Below are 24,180 nucleotides of genomic sequence, written 5' to 3' on the forward strand. Positions count from 1 at the left end.
GACAGTGTACGTTTTCCAGTCTATACAGGGGTAGTTAAAAATCACCTATGGATAGGGTGTTTGGTTGGATGGAAAACACCTCTAGTAGGTTTAAAATTAAGAAGATTTTCAAATCATTTTACTCTATTTTGACACCCCAGTCTGTTGCCATCAGTGTGAATAAGGTGCTGATTGCAATGCATTATGACTGGCTACAGTGAAAGTCAATAAACTGATAAAAATCAGTGTGGAAAAAATGCTGTGTAAATAATTATGGCTTCACTAACAATACTTGAAAAAGAAAATATAGTTTCTAACAAGAAATACAAATTTGAGCTGTGTGTAAATGCGATGTTTAGTCATAAAGTTTCAGAAATAGTTAAGAATATACTCTGTGTCTGGAAATGGCTGTAGAACCCTGGGCCACATTGCTGACAGAGATTGCACTAGTATCATATATATGAATGAAGAACGATAAGGAAGGTTCTTAGATAAATGTTAGGGGTTGCTAATTTTAAGAAATGCTGAACCATTTGCTTTAGTGTTAAGTTTAATTTTCTCTTATGTTCTTTACCATTTGCAGTGCACCAAAAGAGACACGTAAAGATTCTGGGGTCTCGTGTCTGTAGTTTTGTTATTCCATCTGGATACCAATACGCAGGAAGGGACATGCACTTCACAAACATATAATTGTAATGGGTAGTCCAGTATTAAACCTAGAAAAAGTATACAGTTAGAATCATTACATTCTGTGTAAAAGATAAATGACAATCAGTAGCAGGAATTTGACCCATATGTGTCACTGCCCATGACCTCTTTTAACTCTACTTATCTTTACCCAGAAACAAACTGTAATGTAGCACTTGGCAATATTTATAGGTTGTGACACACAACACACCTTAGGGACCTTGAAATGATCAGATATTGCAGATCCAGGTATGATTTTTTTTTCTTACTTTTTTATAGACTAAGTTCAAGGTCACTGTTACAGTTATCCTTAATTAACACTCTTAGTAACTTTTCTAGCAAGGACATTGGTGTTGCATTTGATATGTAAATACCAATATAGGAAGAAAATGGTTAACCAGTAGCTTACAAGGTTACTACAGTTCATTTCACTGAACAAGCATCCCAAGCTATTGCATCCCTTTTTCTCCACAAGCTTGTAAGGTTACTAAAGTTTATTTTAGAGAACCTGCATCCCTATAAATAGGAGCTGCTGTCTCTGCTTCTGCTGTCCTAGCCTACACCATCCTTAGGGAAAGACTGTCTTGCAAGAAGGTAGCCAAGATGATCTCCATTGCTGTGATCTGGGGTTTTGTGGTGGCAGTGTGTTGCTGTCTGTGGCTTTTGCTGGGTATCAGAAGAAGGTAAGAAGTGTATCCAATAATTATATAGGCTGATTAATTTATGTCTTTCAGTAGTTTCAGTAGTGGTGCTAAAGCACTGTTCAGTTTACTGTTTACTGTTTAGTTTTCATTCAGCAAGTATTTTAGCTAGACTTTAGCACCAGCTACACAATTTATTTACTTACTTAAGAGTTTGACTGTGTGAAGTTGCCATAAAATTAGCTGTTCTTAAAGCAGTTTAAAATTTGATTATGGCTCTTTAAGTGTCACATTACTGTTTATTTGAAAAAAAGTATTTTTCAGCAAACATTGAGTACCAACATTGTAAATTAAAGATATTAAAGTCTTATTAGCTATAATAGTGATTCTAGTCTTTTAAGCTGCCAGCTTTATTGGCTAATACAAGACATGTAGGACTGAACTCTACATATCCGATGATGCGTTTCATATTTATATTCCTTATTAATACAGAGTATCTTTTACTTTATCTTCCTGTCAAACAACAGAAATTGTAAAAACTTATTTACACCAGATAGTTCTGCATAACTTTTCTTTTATCAGAACATGGCAAATACCATTGTGCAAACTGAATTAAAGGGACTCATATTCAAATGTCAAAATACATGCCACATTTCAGAGAGACAGAATACTTCAATATTTGTGCAGTATCAAAAAATAAAAATATTTGTGCAATATGGCACTGTCATAAAATTGTGTGTGTGTGTGTGTGTGTGTGTGTGTGTGTGTGTGTGTGTGTGTGTGTGTGTGTGTGTCTGTGTGCATGCGTGCGTGTGCGTGGTCACGTGTGTGTGTGTGTGTGTGTGTGTGTGTGTGTGTGTGTGTGTATGTGTGTGTAAAGGGTAATACACCCCAGTTTTTATAGTTTATAAAAGTGCATTTTTCTGTCTCCTGCTTCTGGCTTGGATGACATGTACATTTCCCACATGAAATGAATGCATTCTATCATCCTGTCTTAGGCAGCAAGGAGGAGAATTATTTTTATATTCTGGAAAAAACTATTTTTAGAGTACTTAAATGCAGTTAAACCAGATGAAGAATTCTGTATTGATTTCCACAGACAAGCATCCGATAACCCTGCTAGAAGACATGACTGGCAATGTTAGTCGTCCCTGAGTAAACTCATTTTCCATTAAGAGTCTTATTGTGAGCGATTTCAATGGCTTGTTGATGTCATGCTCTGTTTATACATGTTTTATCCTTCTGGCATGAGTGCTCAGGCTACTTTCAATTCAAAAACGAAAGAAATAAACATTTAAAATACTTTTTAGCAGCATGTTCAGAATCTCCATTATCAAATAGTAAACAATTTAGCTATAATGCAGTAATAAACAATGAGAGGAAAACTTCAAAAACTTCTTCAATAGTGTTGGTCACATTGTAATATTTTAATACACCCTATGTGATCTTAACCGAGGAAGAGACAAGTGCTGGCAAAAGTGTTTCTAATCTGCATATATAATGATGGATGATTGTACTATGCTGTGTATTTGAGAAATGCTAAATATGAACAAAACATGGATACTGAAAACACCAGCCTCCAGCTAAACCTCTAATTTGGTACTCACCCTTGTGATAAATATAGAACAGCTATATTTTTATGCAGAATGATTCAGAAAATTGCTAGATTTGTCACTCACACTAATCAGAACTAGTAAAGACAAAACAAGTCTATAGCAGACAGGAAAACTGTTGGCTAAATTTAGTTTATTTTCTAGAAGAACATTTAATTATGAAGCTACTAGCAGTATGAAATCCATATATTTAAGGAGGGTGGATTATGAAAACGTGGAGGCGATCCTTTGCTTCAGGAGCAGATTTTTTTTTTTTTTTTACAGAAATAATGAGCGCAGCAGTGCTGGTGTCATGAAAGCATGGAACTAAACAGAAAAAAACAAGTTTATATAGTGTCATTGCTTTGCAAATTTATAGCACAGCAGACTGATATGACTCTGTTCTTGAATTTTGTTAGTCAAGATTAAAAGCAATTGTACAGACTGATGTCCTGGAAATCAAAATGGAGATAAAAATTAATTATGTGTAGATCCACAGTGCCAGAATCGCAGCAGATGGAAGAGGGTGTAGGTTTAAGTCTTAGTAGTACAACCGTTAGTAACTATGTGGCTTTTTAATTTAAGAAAGTAAACTTGTGAAAAGCTCCTCTATGTATAGCAATATACCCTACCATAAGAAAATATTGATGAAAACATTGGTTGCTAGTAAGATAATAACATAAGGCAGTTAAGGTAGAAGTTATATTTGTGAACTAATCTGGCTATTGCTTGAGTGACTGAACCTTAGCTATGTGAGATGAGAGAAAAAGAAAAGATATGTACATATACTGCGTGTGTGTGCATGTGTGTTTATAAATGCTTATATATGTGTATATATAATGTGTGTGAGTTTATGTGCACATGTGTATGCATGCCACACAGATATATAACCTATAAATATATATATATATATATATATATATATATATATATATATATATATATACATACATGCATACATACATATATAAGAATATGCATACACATAGTATCTCTTTCTTTCTCTCTCTCTGTAATATACATTTATATATATGGATCTATGCCATATGATTGAAATTTTAAATGACTGAAAGCCAAAATATCTAAATTGTGAAATATCTAACATGGGAATTTGCCCCTTATCTACTGTTGTGTGACTTTGGAGTTGGTACATATAATTTGAAGGGGGTGTGAGGGGTACATGGGGGGCTTTCACTCTGCATTAAAAATGCTTTCAATATTTCATAAGTTAGACATTTTGGTGTCCAGTCATTTAAATATTTGATCATATGGCATAGACCTATATATATATATATATATATATATATATATATATATAGAGGTATATATATATATATATATATATATATATATATATATATATATATATACAGAGAGAGAGAGAGAGATATATAGGTATACATATATATGTATAAATACATACACACACACACACACACACACACACACACACACACACACACACACACACACAATATCATATGAATTTAGGTCCTCTCATTAAAGAAAGCTATCATCAGAACTAGTTCTGTCAAACCAAAATAACCCAGTCTCCTAAACCCTTGAAAATCACTCCGAAAATACAAAACCTTATTTTGCAGGAAGCAACCCCCCCCCCCCCCGATGGCCACCCCATAGCTTTGCATCTTTAAATGTACTAACTCCAAGATTACCTGCACCTTTCTGATATCATGCTAGATCAATGTACAACAACATCAAAACAAATAAAAAAACTATGGGAACATTGTTTTTAAGGAAGACAAGCCCCCCCCCCCCGTACTAACTCCAAAGCTATGGAACACTAGGAGCATGGAGAAACATACTTATCCCCACAGTTCCACAACTTCACTGGTTAAATATACATGTTTTAATTAAACTGTGATCTGATATAGGATAATATTTAATCACTTATTTGACAAAACCAGAAACTGACCAACTACATTGTTCCCATATCGCTATCTTTCTGTCTATCTACCTATCTGTTTAACTACTTACCCCCCCATATGCACACACACACACACACACACACACACACACACACACACACACACACACACACACACACACACACACACACAGATGTAAATATAGATATATAGATATAGAGATATAAATACAGAGTGAATATATATATATATATATATATATATATATATATATATATATATATATATATAAATAACTGGAGGTCCAGTTTTCTGAATCATGAGCTCATCTCACAGTATAAATGCCAGATTGTAGTAACTCTCATTCAAATGTATCTCCCACTATTATCTAAATGTTCCTGGCTTCTTCTAAAGCAAACAGCTTAAATAAATGGAGTTGCCTTTTAAAAATGTGTCTCAAAATATTAAAGTATATCTAAAGTAATGTAAGGAAATAATTCAGTCTTTATACTTTTATGCATAGATTCATGTAGAAATAAATCATGACTAAGATACTGTAGTTATTTAAACAATTGCAGTGAACTAGAACAGTAGACTGCTCTTTAGTGGTGTTCGAGTGTGTGTGTGTGTGTGTGTGTGTGTGTGTGTGTGTGTGTGTGTGTGTGTGTGTGTGTGTGTGTGTGTGTGTGTGTGTGTGTGTGTGTGTGTGTGTGTGTGAGTCTGTTTTTATATCTCTGTATGTGTATGTGTATGATGGTGTTTTTGAGAATAACCCATCCCTGGTATCCCTTGTATCATCAATCTGCATTCATTTTAACAAGACGGTCATTTGGTTGATGATATTTTCTTGACCACCCATTGCAGATTTTAGCACCAGATATAATCAGTATAATAAAAGTGTTGAACAAGGGTCCAGCTGAAAGTGTAACACTCTACACTTGGCACAATTCATGAGACACAATCACTGCTTAGGTGAGTAAGGAGGTTTGAAGGTTAATTTGAACAAGTGGTGGAGTACTAAGAACTGAAGAAGAGTATTGTGCTTATTTTTTCTCACAAGACAGTGGACCAATACAAAATCTAATTTTTATTGGGTAGGTGTGTTAGCCATGAAAGTGTTCTAGGTATTTGTGTTAGAAGTCAAAGTAGATGATATATCATGGGAAGATAACTAAAAATGTGGAGTTTGCTGCAGAACTGAGGAAGAGTATCATGCGTTGCTGCTCAGATATTCTAGCAATAGTTGTGTGGTTGTAGTTCTGTGTTGCCTAATGTCTTTCACTGTCACTTCAAGTCTCTTCATCAGATGATGTTACCTAGTGTGAGCCTTTGGCTTGGCAAGAATGCATAACTGGACGCTGAATTCTTATGATCCGACATACATATGTATACATGAACATATATATGTATACATGAACATAAATTAGTTAAGATAAAATTACAATTTAGCCAAAGGCATGGTATTTGGAATAAGTAAATTAATGTTTCATGATGTTATACCACAATATTAAACAAAGAAGACAGAGAGGGTAGGTATAACATAACTTGGATGATCAAGCAGTTTATATAATTTAGTATTGCACACCAGCATTTACCATGCCAAAATGTTGACAGATAAGAAAATATATTTAAAATGTAAGATAAAAACATTTCAGACTTCTATATGTATGTTTTCAGAAGCTACTTCTTGTATTATATAACAACAACAGGATGAAGTGGCAAGATTTTATGTTATATGTATCAGGTATTAAAAACGCAGGTATTAAAAAAGCAAATGACACATATAAAACTGATTCTCAGCTACATTTAAAATGTATTTTTGTCTCACATATACAAAAATGAATCAGTTTTCTCTTCCTTTCTCCCCCATCCCTGTTTGAAATTGTAGCAGTCATAGCTATGATGACTGGGGACTTTTAATGACCTACTCTGTATTGCTCCATTCTGTAGTCTCATATGCATAATTTGAAGAGTCACGTGATTCTGTGTGTAACCTCAGATGTTTTTGTTTCTACTCCATCTTCTTATTAGCTCACTACTCAAGATACCCTGAAACTTTCCTCCAGGGTACTGGGTATGAAATGTGATGCTTACAACCTTTCTCATTGACCCCTGAGAAGAGAAGACCATACTAGTGCAGTCCCCATCTCATTCATGGATCAGTATTCAGACATGGGTCATCATCACTGCAGATAAAAATGCTTAGAGTGAACCAGCAAGCTGCCCACTTCTCAGTTACTTTTCTGTTTTCTGACAGACTAGTACAAGGTATTTGAGGCTAACATATCAGTGGGTCATCTGTGAGTTAAGCTCTTAGTCAAAGAAGTGATAGTCATGTTGTCAGGATAGAGAGAACTACATCACAGACTAGAAAGACAAAAAAATACAGTGCTGTTCATTTCATGCTGTGAAATTACTGGTCTTTACATTCACAAAAGAAAATATTTTAATGTCTCTTGAATGATTAGAAAGAGGAAAATTCAAACCTGGGTCCAATGTTTTTGGAAATTAAGACATGCCATGCCTCCATCCTTGCCACATAAGCATTTATAAAAGAATTAGAAATGGAAAATAAGTTATACAGTGTGTGAAATGATGAGATATGTCAAACATGACATAGAAATAAATGCTTTGTCTCTTCAATATTTTTTAAAACTCATTAAGAGAGGTATTTTCAGATCATTCTCCATTTGAAGTCAGTGAAAAAGAGATCTTTTAAGCACTGCATTTCCTTGTGAATATGTAGCTTGCACCATTTTTGCATATGTTATGATTTTCTTGAAGCTGTGTTGGGACTACTCAGATTTGACCCATGTTGAGAAGTGCTCACCCATATATGACATTCATTTATTAACCTTGTGATTTCAACAACAAAAATTCAGCCTTCATCTGAGTGTGTAACGCTTAGCCCCCCAAACAAATATATATTTAAAAATGTCAGTATGACTTCTTGAGATGTTCTAGAACATATAAGATACTTGTTTCTGATTTATTGACATTAGCTAGAACAGCTACAGATTTCATTACAGCAATAAAATGTATGAAGTTGGGTATATGAAGCTGGGTATAGTTGCCAAACTCTTGAGTGAACATAACTTGCAGAAGGTGATCTGTCTGCATGCTCTTTGCTGATTCAACATAAGTTCATATGTTCATAGGTACTTACAAGGCTACAGACCAATGATGGTCTTAAGAAGTCTACCTTTACATTCCCATACTAGTTTTAGCTCTTATATATTGCATACAAATAACCCAGAGACAGACCAAATAAGAATTTTTTGGGACCTTTACATGTTTTCCTTATCCATGACTGACAGGTATTATTTGGTTTGTATTGCTTTTTAGTGAACAATGACAATCTTACTTTTTATATCTAATTCAAGATGTGCAATTGACAAGTTGAACTAAACAATTCCAGTGAGTCTGTGGTGTCATGACTTGTATAGATTTATGGTTTACATTTAACTCAGATTTTCCCCTTTATACTTTTCTACTCTCTTATCCCTTTTATCACACTGCCTTCCAGATTTAGCCACAGAAACATTAGTCATCTTAGTACATCAAGAAAAACTTGGTTACTACACACCCAATAATACATATTCAAATCCAGGTTCTTCAATGGCTGATCCCCAGTCTTGACAGCTTGCTGGGATGGTTTTGAAAATAGTTTAAACTATGAGTTTTCACAATCTAAGGTACTCCTTGATTCATGTAGAGTTGCTTGGTTTGTAAAATCAATTACTGTTTTTCTCTTGTTGTAGTAACAAAAAATATAATTGTAACATTAACATTTTGCCTGCTTCTCAGAAGAAATGCTAGAAATTCCAAAAAAAGTGCTATACAAGTTTAGAACTGGATAGTGGTAGGGTAAAATGAAAGTGCTGTGCTAAATCATAGAATTCAAAGACTTGCCATGGAGCAGCTTAATAGATGATGGAGACAAATGCAGAGAACAAGAGACTACTGGGAAGGTAAGAGGTAGTGAGAGGAAACCATGGGATCAAATAAGGATTTGTATAGTCTGTGTATGAGGAATGATGCAACCATATTGTCTGCAAATGCCAGCCAAAAGTATACAACAGTCTGCAAAGTTCATTTATACTACAATTTTCATTGCACATCACTTTGGGTGTATTTTTAAAAGAGTAGTATAATAAGAAACTACCTCAAAAGTTTGTTTGATTGCAAACAATTTATTTATTCCATATGAAAGAAACTCATAAGTGCCATTTCTGTTTTTATGTCTTATTTTTCAGGCGGCCTGGTGAACCTCCTCTTGAAAATGGCATGATCCCTTACTTGGGGTGTGCTTTACAGTTTGGGGCAAACCCTCTGGAGTTCCTACGTGGAAGACAGAAAAAATATGGTCAGATATTTACATGCAAAATTGCAGGACAATTTGTTCATTTTCTCACAGACCCATTTTCTTACCATTCAGTTAATCGTCATGGCAGATACCTTGACTGGAAAAAATTCCACTTTTCCACATCATCAAAGGTATTGTAGTATTGCACTTTTTAATTTACAATAATTTAGGGGCCATATTATATGCCATTAAATATAGAAAATGTATTTTTCTACAAAGAGGCAAAGCATTATTAAAATTGTTATAATAGTGCCAATGGTCAATTATAATTTAATAACAGTTTAGTGTGAAGCCTTCTATATGAGAACTCACACTGTACATTTACACACATATACACACACAGGTGCACATGTACATGTGCATGCGTGCATGTGCGTGCACGCGAACACACACACACACACACACACACACACACACACACACACTCACACACACTCACACACAAACACAAATATGTGCAGACACTTTTATGCTCAAATGCAAACACACACACACAAACACACACACACACACACACACACACACACACACACACACACACACACACACACACACACACACACACACACACACACACACACACACACACACACACACACACACACACACATGCCTGATGTTTACACAGACATATCAGTAAGTTTAATGGCTGAAATGATGACTTAGACAATATTCCTACTTCCTGTCATATCACAAAGTTTGATAAATCAGAGTAGTGAAGGTGAGAAAGACACATAATGAAATAAATAAACATTAAAGGGAGGTATACAATTTGCCAACCCTCATTTTAATACACAATAGCTAACAAAGGCCATCTCGATAGTGAGGTTTATTGAAAGACCCATTATTCAAGACATGCTTTTTCAAAAATATTTATTTTCACTTCATGACTGCTTCTGTTGCAAAGGGTACCTTTTTTCACATTTTATCAAGGCCAGTTTTATGAGTTCCTCGTTGTTGAACATGAAGTTCTTAAATGTTGATACATTAGGATAATTTTATTTATTTTGCATTTGTTTACTGGGTTTAGTCAAGAACTCATTTTCAGCAAAGGCCTGGAGAGAAAAGGTACAACATCTGACATTTTTGAACAGTCATTCAGTAATTGCATGAACAGACATTAACAATTATATATCCATTTGCTAATTAGATTACAGTTATACGAAACTAAAACAACTATTACAGTATAAAATAAACTTTTGCATTTAGTAGATATTAAGCACTGAGTATTTGAAAAAGTTTCTAAGTGGGTTTATCAAACAGATAATAGATTATGCGATTAGTGCTTAGAAAGTCAATGGAAAGAAAGTGAGGGCATGAACTTGTTAGGGCAGAAAATATTAGTATTTCACAAAAGAGGGGGTTATTACATGAGTTCAGAGGCAATTATATATGGCTATTACAAGGTTTATTTTGGAAGTTGTAAAAGGGTGGTGGTGAGCAGTGTCATGTGTGACCTGGAGATGCTAATAAAACTATTAAGATATTGATGCAGACCGGCTATGGAGCAAAGGATTCTGAGTGAAGAGAAATGGCTTGAAGATATGGCAAGTTGAAGATTATAGTGGCATTTATCCTGGAGATATACAAGGGCAGACCCATTGACTTGATAGGTGAAGTTTCGGTTGTGTTTTAGATGAGTTTGCATTCTGAACATATTTCAGTGGAAGTGGGCTGTAGTTCCATAGCTTAGGTACATTCTTTGGATATAGAGAGTCACTTGCAGTATAAGATGATGTCTCTTTCATCAAGATCTAGCAAGTTCAGAGTTCATTATAATAAAATTAGAGGTACATAGATCACCCTTTGAATATAGCTGTATTTATTTATGCATTTTTGTTAATAAGTTAGACGTCCATGATGCCACTTGCATTTTCTTGGGCATGGTTACAGAGATGCAGCTAGAGTTGGTCAAAGGGGGCTGCTACCAAAGATAAAAGATGTTAGGGAGCACATCTAGCAGATGCCAATTGGGTGGTAGTGAAATGCTGACAGTCAGAAAGGACTGCTGATACCATATTTGTGGTGAGGACTAAAGTGTGGAAGTGCTTTGTATATGCTATCGTAACTGCTGCAAGCCACTTAATACATTCATGGCAAATGGTTTGCTGTAGTTTCATAGCAGAAGAGCTCTTTTTAATGCTCCTGAACTTACAGTTGAAATGGTGTGCCAGATTGGGGAACTGCATTGGGTGCCAGATGTACTAGCTATGGTCCTGTATACATAAACTCAGCCTTTGTTCTCGCCTAACTGCTAATGTGCCTTACAAAAGTGTCTACCAGAACTCTTCATCCACCTGCTCCACCCTTTTTATGTGTGCTAACTCAATGCTACCACTACCCTAACACCACCCCTACTCATTACGGTAGTAAATACTCATTCTCCTAACAGTACCACTAAAAAAGACATACATGCACATACATAAACACACACACACACACACACACACACACACACACACACACACACACACACACACACACACACACACACACGCACACACACAAACACATGACAATACTCAAGCACAACATAAAGCTATCCCCTTCCATATGTCTAACACGAACCTTAACCAGAAAGCATTCACATTCGCACACACAGCTGAAATGCCAAAACGTTTGGCATAAACAAAAGTTTCAGAAGTATTACAGGTTTTCACTTTTCTTACATTTAGTGCTGCAGAATTAGTTTCTTCCAGCACTAAACAACTACTAGCGCATTTCCTAGACCAATTCTGGCACAAAAACAAACATTCAACAAGCCAATCATTTGAGCAAGAGCAACATTATGATACCCCCACACACACATATAAGGGCTGCATGTTCCTCACGTGCTCTCTCTTCTCTTAGTTTGAGCATTCTCACAGTTGGTATATAGTTCAGGGGTCTGAGGCTTGCCCTTGTGTGTGTGTGTGTGTGTGTGTGTGTGTGTGTGTGTGTGTGCGTGCGTGCGTGCGTGCGTGTGTGTGTGTGTGTGTGTGTGTGTGTGTGTGTGTGTGTGTGTTTGTATGAGTGCAGGGGGCTTGTCTCTTACAAAAAAAAAACAAAAACGTTTTTTGTGTTTTATGATGTTGGGAAGGTCACTTTTTTCACTAGTGACCTTCAATGGTTTTAGATATTTGGATATGGATAATCATGTGTCAAATAAATGAGTCACAGTTATACATAGTGGACCTCATGAGGAGTTTCCCTTCTTGTAATTTTTTTTCACATTTTCAAGTCAGTCCATAAATTTGTGTCCTTACCCTTAAAAGCATTTTGAACATTTTTACCAGTCTTACTCTTTTATATAAATAACACTGTACAATTATGGGAAGTGGTATGGGGATATGTTATAGAATCATGAAACTCATGTACTGCCTTCTGTTCCACTGCACTTTTGTTTATATGTCCCATATACTGTCATGGAAGACCACATGGGCAATTTCATCCGCAGTAGAAGCCTAGACAAAAACGATCCACATTTAGACATACACACACACACACACACACACACACACACACACACACACACACACACACACACATCATGATAAAACGGGCTACTTCATATGCAAACAGGTGAAGAATAGAAAAATAGAGTGAAAATATTTGTGTATTATCATTATAGTAGAGCTGGAAACCTTCATGAAATTTTGGACAGAGTCATTGTGTGTTCTAATATGCTTTTACGATAGTGTAGGGCTGGAGGGATCAGACAGGTAGGGATTTCTGGTTACTGGTAGGCTAAGAATATAGAGTGAATTATTTGATGGCGTGTTTGGCATAATGGTTAAGGTTTTTACATCCTAGACATAAGAGACACATTTTTATTATAACTTCAGCCATTGACTAAACTTAAAATGTCCCTTAAGGAAGGTTAGCCTAACATTGATGTATGAACCTATGACTATAGGTGGGAAGTAATCATTAGTGTTTTGAATGAGACCATTTGTCATGCCTCCTTTTGATTCTTTGAAATTAACTTTCTGGATCATTAATTTTCATTTTGTCAGTACAGATAAATCAACACACTAGGATAACAAGTATATAACAACCAAACAATTATTATATTCTTGTATCATTCTTATGATGAATTTAACTGTGAATAAATGATTATCGAAGTACATTTAAAATGATACACAATATAGTCGTTTCTTAGGAATACATTAATGTAAGTGTATTAATTAAAGTGTTTGTTTTTCTTAGCAATTCCCTTATGTGTCTTGTACCATTATGCTTTTGAGGTCTGCAATTTTTATTACCTTTAAGGTACCCCAAGTTTAATTCCAGGCAAACCTGCTGTATTGTCTGCATTCAAAATGGAGCAAGCTTACTTGTAGGCAAGTGAGCAGAAGTGTAGGAATACTAATTAGTTTTCTGTGGTAAGATGAACGAATAAATGCTTCTCATCTTGGGAGAGTCATATATCTTTTTGGACTATACATTTTTTATTTTCACATGTACTTATTTGTTTATTTATTCATTTGACTTTATTTTTTATTTTATTTTATGTTTCTATAGGCTTTTGGACATATCAGCTTGAATCCCAATGATGGTAATACAACAGAAAATTTTCATCAGACTTTCCTTAAAACACTCCAAGGTGATGCTCTGGATAACCTGATTATAAACATGATGGACAATCTTCAGTATGTTATGTTTCAACCAAATATTCTCAAATGGAATGCAAATGAATGGACAACTGATGGACTGTATGCATTCTGCTACAAGATTATGTTTGAATCTGGCTATCTGACACTTTTTGGAAAAGACCAACATCTGAAAGAAGATCGCAGTCTTGCCAGACAAGAGGCACAGAGAGCACTAATTCTTAATGCCCTTGAAAACTTCAAGGAATTTGACAAAATATTTCCGGCCCTAGTTGCAGGTTTGCCAATTCATGTTTTTAAGAGTGCACATAGTGCCCGTGAAAGGCTAGCCAAGTCCCTCCGACCTGAAAACGTACGAAAACGCGATGATGTCTCTGACTTCATATCATTAAGGATATTATTGAATGACACCCTGTCCAATTTGGATGAAGTTGGAAAAGCAAGAACCCTTGTGGGACATCTGTGGGCATCTCAAGCTAATACATTACCTGCTACATTTTGGAGCTTATTCTATCTCATCAGGTAAAAAAAAACACACACACACACACACACACACACACACATATATATATATATATATATATATATATATATATATACAAATGTACACAATGACTATGATTTTGTTATTAAGGAATTTATTAGCACTCCATAGAAACACTACATAGGCACTAAGTACTGCATAATTTAAATATATAATTGATTAGAACATGCTGGATCATAACTGTTTGATAAGATAGTCAGTTTTTAGTTAATTAGAAAATTAACTATGAAATGAGGCTGCTATAAGCCTTGCTATATGATTCCACACATGGATTCACCTTACTAAAGGGATTCAGAAATACATCTTGCATTAAAATTTGAAGCATGCATTAAAAAAGAGCTGCACAGAAAAACAGTTTTAAGGTGACAAATCAGTGTCTTACCCACTGGCACAGTCTGTAACAGCCTTGCTGTTTACAATCATATTCATAATTTAAATGTGTAAATGTCTCAAAATACATTAAAAACATCCTCCTGTTCTAAACAATGCCATCCTCAGACTGCAGCCTCTGTGAATAAAGGGGAAATGGGACAAAAAATCTTCTCTGTTGACTGTAGTCCATTAGCATTCCCAAAACATTGGCAAAAATACAAACTCTTTGTTAATGTATTTATATCCTGGACATCAACTGCAGCTCTTCAGAACTGACAGAGAACCTGTAATGAAGCAGGCCCACAAACTAGTTTTAATTTTTTTATCCATTTCTCACATTAACACTTTTATAGTCTGTTAACATTTGTTAAAAACTGACACTTTTGTCAGTATTCTGGCACTGTGTGGATGGTATAAAAATCCATCCATCCATAACCCTTTTCCCATTTTTTTCTTTTTCCAATGGGGTCGTGGTATCACTTCAACAGTGACTATCATCTAGAGTTAGGGTTCATGCAGAGGTCAAAACTGCTGCCTAGTAGCTCTTTTTTACTTCCAGTTCAGCTGGTTACACTTTTATAAAGAAAATTCAAGTGGCAACCAAGCCATGAAGGTACAGTTCTCCTTTTATAGACTAATGCAATGATAATGTTTGCTTATCAAAATTGCCTGAGCTCGGCAAGCTATGTAAGTATCCCAGATAAAGACATTTACATATCTATTCTCAGCAAAACAGAATGTCTGAAGACTGCATGGGTTTTTTGGAATGATGTCTTGTACTTCAGAACATGAACCTAGTGTGTCAGGGAAGGTGGAACAAATGAATGAGTAGGGTTCCATGATATATCATGTGACTGATAGTTGTGGTGGGAACCAAAACAAGTTAGTAAACAAAAAATAAGTTACTTGGCTGCTGGATCTCATCTTAAGAAAGTCACAGTCATGGTTAAGGTTGCTGAATGACTCAAAGTTATTTATTTTACTTCTATCCCAATCAACAACAGGAAATAAATAAACACAGTTACTTAAATTGAAAAAAAAAATGGAATTCCTTTGTAAACCATATCTTACCTCGAGTAACATGAAAAAAAATTGCCTTGACATTTTCAAAGTACATTTTTCTTATTGCAATTATACTTAAAGACTAGAAAATGGACAATCTATAACTGTATTTTCTTTTCAGGAACCCAGAAGGCATGAAAGCAGCCAAAGGAGAGGTCCAAAAAACATTAGAAAGAAATGGACAAATACCTAACTTAGGTGGAAAACACATCTCACTGAGCAGAGAAGAACTGGATAATATGCCAGTGCTAAGTAAGTCCAAAGTCATATATTTATTATATTCTGAAACAACCAGTCTGCATTAATTGTATTTATTTATTTATTTATATTTTTCAACACAAGAAAACAATTCGTTTTATTTGTTGGCATTCATTCTATGAATGTTAACATTCACTGCTGTAAGGACTCAGACTGGGATTCAGTAAAGGAACACTGTGATATGAACATTTGAATGCAGTACCACTCAAGTATGCAGAGCACTCCTAATCATGGTGTAACTGACAACATGTTGCCTTATTTTTCTATGGATAAGGGCTGGTAGCAGAAGGCATGTAGTTGCAAAATCCTCCAATTATATTGTGACAATTCTGCGTTCACATCTAGTCACCATCTTAGCACAAAAGGAATAGCTGTGCCTAGCACTGAGTTTGAAATGCATCTCTCCAAAAATGTAATAAATTATACGAAATACAGGAGACCTATCATGGAAGAAGAAGAAGATGATGAAGATGATGAAGAGGAAGGAGATGAAGAAGCATATGAAGATGATGAAGAAGATGATGATGAGGAGGAAGAAGAAGATGATGAAAAAGAAGAACATGATGACGTTGAAGGATAAGTAATTCATCCATCATTAAGGGGGAGAAAATAGACAGATAACAAAGAGGAAGAAACATGAATTACTTGAAGTGAGTTTTTTTTTTTTGCAATGTGTCCAGGAAGAAACAAAGGAACAGGGAGAAATGCAAGCAACTCTGTAGGATGGGAGGGTGAAAACTGCCAGTATCCCAAAAACAATGGCCAGTGACAAGATGGAGTAGGGCATGGGGTACCATAGTATAAATTGTTTGGAAAGGACAGAGACAGAAACAAGAGGGATATAGTGAATTATGTAAGGAAGAACATCAAAAGAAATGTCAAAGAAGAGGAAGAGGAAATTGACACCAGGAGGATGTGGGAACAGCAGTGGTCAGAATCTAAGGAAAGTTCCATGTAGTTAAGGTACAAGAAGTAGTGGAAATGCTGGTTGACTGGTACAATATGCATTAGACTTCAAATATATTAAGAGAGGAAGAGAAACTAAGAAAGGAAATAAAAAAGATGTGGTTAGAGGAAGAGAAGGATTAAAATCTGCTTGAAACAGATTCAGGGATTTGTAAGTTAGAGAGCAGACAGAGAGTAGGGGTTGACTAAGTTCTTAAATCACATAAGTTTCAGCCAACTGATGTAAGACTGTACCAGAAATAACATAATACTGTATATGCTGTAGATCCCATCTGCCAAAGGGATCATACCACTATTTCATATATGAAAAACAAAAGTAAAGACAGTGTCGAGGGATCAGAATATAGTGGATCATTTTGCACTGAATGAGATGATAAAAGAGGAGTTAAAGGACTTGAGAGAAGCTTGATAGTTGAACAAGCTATGAATATGGGTCAGGGATTATCAAAGGTTTGAGAACAAGGCAAAATGAGTTGGATACATTTAATATGGCTACCCAGAGGTGCAAGGCTAGGGTTAGTGTAAAAGAAGGAGCATAAAGGTAGTGAGCGGGTATAGCCTGATTGAAGCATCATAAAAGGAGGCAAGTAAAACAGCAACAATCAAGTTGAGGGTGCTAAAAATACCACTAGAAAGGGAGCTGAAGAAGGAGTCAAAAAGGGGAACCCAAGCATTTTTAATTATATAGCAGGAATGATGATTGAATGATCAGATCCATCTAGCATGAAAAATGACAAGTATCATATCATGGGAGATGGGGAATGAACAGTGGCATTGAATGAATGCTCCACAAACCACAGAACTGTGCTGTAAGTGAGCTAGGGTAGAATATGAAGAGCAGTGGACAGGCATCCAAACATATCTGGGGATGATGGCTGGGGACGTATCTACATTAAAAGAAGATAAGGTATATGAATGGGCTGCTCCTGGGTGTCATCAAGAATCTGAACTGTTTGTTAGTGGATCCCCCAATGGAAGTCTTGAAAAGATCACTATCCAGCACAGAACCCCAGAACTGCCTGATGGACAGAAAATTACATGACTGATACCACTACATTGAAGTCAAGACAGGGAAAAGCCTGCACAACTGCATGCTTGTTAGTCTAAAAGCATGGATATGGAAAATCATTGAAAAAATGCTAAAAACAAGGCTGATTACAACATTTTTTGAGTAAGATGAAATCAGTTGCTTTTCTATGTTACAATACTACATCCAGTGATGCAGCTGTAATCCTTATCATTACGGTGTGCTAAACAAAATGTCATAAAACAAATTAGCATTAGTGATGGTATTTTGATGTTTAGGAATCACACTACCACTCTTCGCCACTACCAGTTCACCATTGTACACCTTGGTGTAAAGGACTTAAAGTGCACTAACTTGCACCATGTTCATAATTACATGTTAAAAATATTTACTGCAAAATGCTTTTGTTTTGCATTTTTCTCAACAATGGAACAATAATTTGGATAACTTTTTTTTGTATTTTCTGTTGCTATGTGAAAGCTAAGAAGTTAATGGGAATATTTGTTTAGTTTTCTTTTCTGGGATATTTAATACAAGTAAGAATACCTGAAATGTGTACCACCAATAAGCACTTCATATCTCTGACCAGCCATGTGCCTTGCCTCTCCACATCAATAGAAATACAACAGGTGGAGTGTTGTAACAGCACTAATTTATAAAAATGAAACGGGATTCTGTTGTGACATGACAGCATACCTCTAGACCTTAATGATGGTGGAGATATGGAATACTAATCCATTTATCTCAACATGCTAGTTGCAAAACTGCTGTTGTTATTGCTCATTGTCTAGAAAGAGATGCATTGCTAACTTTTTGCAGGAGGAAACCTTTCCATTGACTCAGACAACAGGTTTATTGCAGACTGTAGATTTGCTGAACTTGATGTCTACTGGTTTGGAAAGGAAACCAATGCATCACATGGAATATTTTTATTTAATTAATTTTTAACTGGGTTAACTCAATACCAACAAGTGCCTCTTTGCAATGGCATTGTAACTTGCTAAGACTTATAGCAGGCAAATGGGGGCTGAGGGAATGGAACACACTGCTACAGGATAAAGCTTGATAGCAGCCCATAGCCTTATTCCTCCATGCTAAACTGCTAATGTTTTCTGCATAATTTTGTCTTATAGTTGACATTTGCAACATAATATAACAGAATATAAGAAACCACTGTTGACACAGCTATAATAAAAAATTAGCTTGTAGGATAATTTTCAAACTATTTCTTTTACAGGCAGCATTATTATGGAAGCCATCAGACTGTCCAGTGCCTCCCTCAATGTTAGAATTGTGAAAGAGTCATTTGCGTTGACATTAGAGAATAATGAATCTTATAACATTCGCAAGGATGATGTCATAGCCTTATATCCACAGCTGGTCCACTTCGATCCTGAAATTTATGAAGATCCTCTGGTAAGCTACAGTGCATGTGTAAGACTAAGAGACTGCGATTGATTTTTATTGATATGAATTGCGAACTTTACACCGATTAACACATTGTAAATTGTTTTCTTTTTTTTTTAATAACAGGATTTCAAATATGACAGGTTTCTGGATGAAGAGGGAAAGGAGAAAACAACATTTTACAGAAGGGGGCGGAAGTTACGTTATTACTATACACCCTTTGGTTCAGGAGTCACAAAGTGCCCAGGGCGATTTTTTGCCATACATGAAATCAAACAATTTCTTGTGCTCTTACTGTCCTACTTTGAAATGGAACTGATGGACAAGAACGTTAAGGTTCCATCTCTGGACCAGTCACGAGCAGGGCTAGGCATTTTGCAACCAACACATGATATTGAATTTAAATATAAGCTAAAAATACTTTGAGATTTTTCTTTGTGTTACCAAAATGCTCATCTAAAGACACAATACTGGCAATTCTCAAAAGATTGTGGGTAATATAAATTTAGTACAAAATGTGACCCACTGAAAAAAAACACCCAAATAACTTAGCAATGACAGTATTAGCATTATGCTAGGGAACTCAAGAATTTTCAGGTTTTTAAGATTTTTCCTTCTAACCTTTACATTATTACCAATATTATTTCTCATGATCTCTGGTACAGCAGTATGTCATGTGGACTATAATCCCTGGGAGTCACAAATTTTATTTGCTTTAGAATTTCTATGCTTTAAAATCTGCCTTGCAGTGGTTTTACTGTACATAAAAAAATAATATGGCAGCATGTCTTACAGCATTTTACAGTTATTGCAAATAACACTCACATTTGTATTTCAACTTTTGAGAATCATCAGAGAGCTGAGCAAACTATCATTTTGTATCCAAAGAACTGTTAAACCAAGATGTTGTTGCAATAGATGTAAGAACATCATTGCCAAATGCATTAACTCTGGACATAGTTTTTATACTATATTCCAACAAATGTGTTTGGCTATTTCCAAATCATATGGGCATAAGCTGTAATACAAATCAGGATAAGGTAGAATGCTGTTTTCATGCAACCGATTATTCTTGATGTCAAAACGATAATGTATATATATGTACATTAATTGTTTTAAGCACTTTTTTATATCTGTAAATGTGTAACTTTCATTGCTGGATTAATTTTCAGCATTATAAGAATGGGTGGAATGAAATCCTTCATTTTTGCATTTCAGCTTTATGGAGGAAATGTTCTAGTGATACTTTTTTATGTTTGCTTCTAATATTTATGTAAGCATTACTTTGTGACTATATGATGAAATGTATTTCTGAGAAAGATGATCTTCTAAGACAAGGAGACCTTATGATAGTTATTGTATCTGTTTATGTGTGTGTGTGTGTGTGTGTGTGTGTGTATATACACACACATATATATATATATATATATATATATATATATATATATATATATATATATATATCTATGTATATATATATATATATATATATATATACACACACATACCCATGAAAAAATATTGCACTGTATCACATCCCTGGTGAATGGAAAAATGTATTTCACATAAAAAGAATAACCCAGCATTCTGGTATAATAAAAACAAACTTTAATCCCCTTGTGCATTTGAAAAAAAACAAGATAAAACCGTTTTCCTTAACCAGTTTATTTTGTTTTTCCATCTACACAGGGGAATAAAGATTTTTTTTATCACACCAGTGAGCTGCTTTATTGATTTTTGTATCTATGTCATTTTGTCATATATTCAAGAAACATGACCAAGCATACATGCTCAAAACTCAAAATATTGAAATAAAAAAAACAAACATACAAACAAAAAAATCCTTGCTATGTATATATACAAGCAATATACAACCTTTGAGATCACAGTACAGTAGGAAAAGGTCAAATTCCCGAATTCCTGATATACAGCAATCTCACATACAAAAAAGGCAGTGCATGCCTTCAGCTGATTTTGATGATTTCCGATTATATATTACCAGCTTATTTTCTCCTCAACAAATTCAATGACTGACAAATGGTACACACCCACACACACACACACGCACACACACACACACACACACACACACACACACACACACACACACACACACACACACACACACACACACACAAAATGCCTGACTTTTAACTGATGAATCTGCAAGCAAACATAAAATCTTCGATGCAACAGAATGAAACCAAGAAACCCTGCTAGATACTCTCAGAAAAACACATTGTCTGTATAGTGGTACTGTTAGAGAAGGGGTGTTTTCTAACATGTGTAGGGTTAGCTTTAGGGTTACCACATGAGGAAGGAAGTATGGGCAGGGGAAACAATTGATAGGCCTCCAAAATGTAGTGCTTGTACCTTCATCAACACTTTCAACTTCCCCCCCGTGTCCATCATAGTGGTATCATCTGCATATCTAAGGTTATTAATATTTCTTCTGGCAATTTTGATTCTAGCATATGATTTGCTTAACTTAGCATGTCATATGACCTAAACAAAACTGGAACGCAGAACCAAGCTAGATAAAAACGGCACGGACTGTTTTATTCAAGGTAAGCGCTTTCAGCTAAGCAAATGCCCAGCCTTCATCAGACAAAAGTCACTCCACACAGCTCTATTTTTATATAAAAAGTAGTTCACATTCATTAATCGTTAATAAACCAATCACTGTCATGAATCAATTTAATAGGTCATATGACCTATTCAATGTATAAATTAAATTAATAGGGTAACAATATATACCTTTATACACTTCTTTCTCAGTCTCGAACCAATCAGTTATTTCATATCTGGTTCTAACTATTGCTTCTTGTTCTGCATATAGATTTTTTCAGGGGTAAATAAGGTGGCCACTTATCTTATTTTCTCTAACAACTTGCAATAGTTTGCAATCATCCACACAGTCAATAAGTAGAAGAAAATATTCTTTCTCTGGAACTCCCTTGCATTTTCTACTATCCTGTGGATATTGGCAATTTGACCACTGTTGCCTCTTCCCCTTTTGACCCCATGTTGTACATCTGGCAGTTCTTACTTTGTATAATGGTGGACTCTAGGCTGTGGGGTCGTGAGCATCATTAGCTTGCTAGCATGTGAAACAAGTGCAATTCTTAATCTATGCACTCTTTAGCAATGGCCTTTTTGGGACTGGAATATACATTGGCCTTTTCCAGTCCAGTGGCCACTATTGTATTTTCTATATTTACAGGCAAATTCCAAGTAACACTGTAAAGCTTTCATATGATAAATAAGGTATGTTCTGTAAAATGCTTGCTGCTGCCATAAATCACATGTATATCCTCTCTCAATATTCATGATATCATCTAAATGCAGTCTAATTCTGCTATGCTGGATATGACAGAATAATGATGCTAGGACGCAGTTCAAGAAATTCTTCTGAAAATTGATTGTGAGTGTTTTATTTTTTAGAATGGTTTAGCGTTTGCATACTACAAAGATATAATACAGGGCATAAAATGCACTCATATTCAAATAGATGTATACCTAAATATTAGCAGAATTATTTTGTCATGGTGATGTCATTCTGCTTAGTGTTCATAAGCTTTGTAGGGTCTTGTTTCAAGTATGGAGTTTAATTAAAAGAGGAAGTAAGGGTAGAATTCTGATGTGTACTAAATATTAACAGAAAACATAGTGAAATGAAAAACTTTGTTGATAAAATAGACCAAACATTTCTTGGAACTTTAGTTTTGAGTAAAAACATCCAGATTGGTTTAAATATATAGCACTGATGATATATAAATGTCATATGAGTATTTGCTGTGGGTTGTATAGCAGCAGAAGGTAGGCAGGAAAGGTGCAGCTAGTTTTCCTGTTTCCTTTTGGGGTGGGTGGAGTTCATATGGAAGATCATGGACAGTAAGCAACATCCAGGAAGTAGAAGTTTCCTTGCCAAACCATCAAGCTTGTTGTGAATCCTTCAGTCTGTCCTAGAGGTAGGAGGAAAATTTATTTGGCATAAGCAAGCCTGAAATCAGTATCCCTATCCAGAGAGAAGTTTAAGCTATTTATTGAAAATATGTTTGATACAAAGGATGTGAGAAGGTAAAGAGAATGAGGTTTATTGGAAGTAACAGTACATTTGTGAAACTGTGGAATTGGTGATACATAGTGGAAGAGCTACAGAGGGAAGGGAGTCTTTGTTTTTGAAAAAGCACACTAAGACATGTACTGTTCTCTTTCTTGCTTACAGACGTGTAGGGAAAATTCAATGTATAATTAAATATGCCAGGTCCTTGTATGCCTGGACCTTTTAAAGAGTTCCTTATAGTGAGCTGAAAACAGCAAATGGGTAACTCAGACTTTATTTAGTGTTGAAGTAGATGAGGGTGATTCCATATCTATTTTAGTTTATTAAGAATCTTTGTGTTGAAAAAGAATGTTCTAGACCAAGGTGTTCATTGAAGAGTTCACTGGGGAAGAAGATGGTGGTGGCAGCAGTAGTTGCAACACTATGTATATGGTGAGCATCGTTAGCTTGCTAGCATGTGAAACAAGTGCAATTCTTAATCTAAGCACTCTTTAGCAATGGCCTTTTTGGGACTGGAATATACATTGGCCTTTTCCAATCTAATGGCCACTATTGTATTTTCTATATTTGCAGGCAAATTCCAAATAACACTGTAAAGCTTTCATATGATAAATAAGGTATGAGCTGTAAAATACTTGCTGCTGCCATAAATCACATGTATATCCTCTCTCAATATTCATGATAACATCATCTAAATGCAGTCTAATTCTGCTAAGCAGGATATGATAGAATGAT

At 35.3% G+C, this 24,180-nt stretch overlaps 1 protein-coding gene across 1 annotated transcript; it reads left to right on the forward strand.

The window, feature by feature from the left end:
* The first annotated feature begins 1,244 nt into the window (after window positions 1-1,244).
* On the forward strand, window positions 1,245-20,754 carry LOC122804401 (cytochrome P450 7A1-like). The gene is made up of 6 exons (XM_044074226.1): window positions 1,245-1,349; window positions 9,042-9,282; window positions 13,655-14,265; window positions 15,843-15,973; window positions 19,210-19,388; window positions 19,506-20,754. Exons 1-6 carry the CDS (start codon window positions 1,270-1,272, stop codon window positions 19,803-19,805), a joined length of 1,542 nt encoding a protein of 513 aa, XP_043930161.1. The 5' UTR covers window positions 1,245-1,269; the 3' UTR covers window positions 19,806-20,754.
* The last annotated feature ends 3,426 nt before the right edge of the window (window positions 20,755-24,180 follow it).

Source organism: Protopterus annectens, chromosome 6.part0 (assembly GCF_019279795.1).
Source record: "Protopterus annectens isolate FY-2018-M chromosome 6.part0, PAN1.0, whole genome shotgun sequence".
Taxonomy (NCBI): Eukaryota; Metazoa; Chordata; order Ceratodontiformes; family Protopteridae; genus Protopterus; species Protopterus annectens.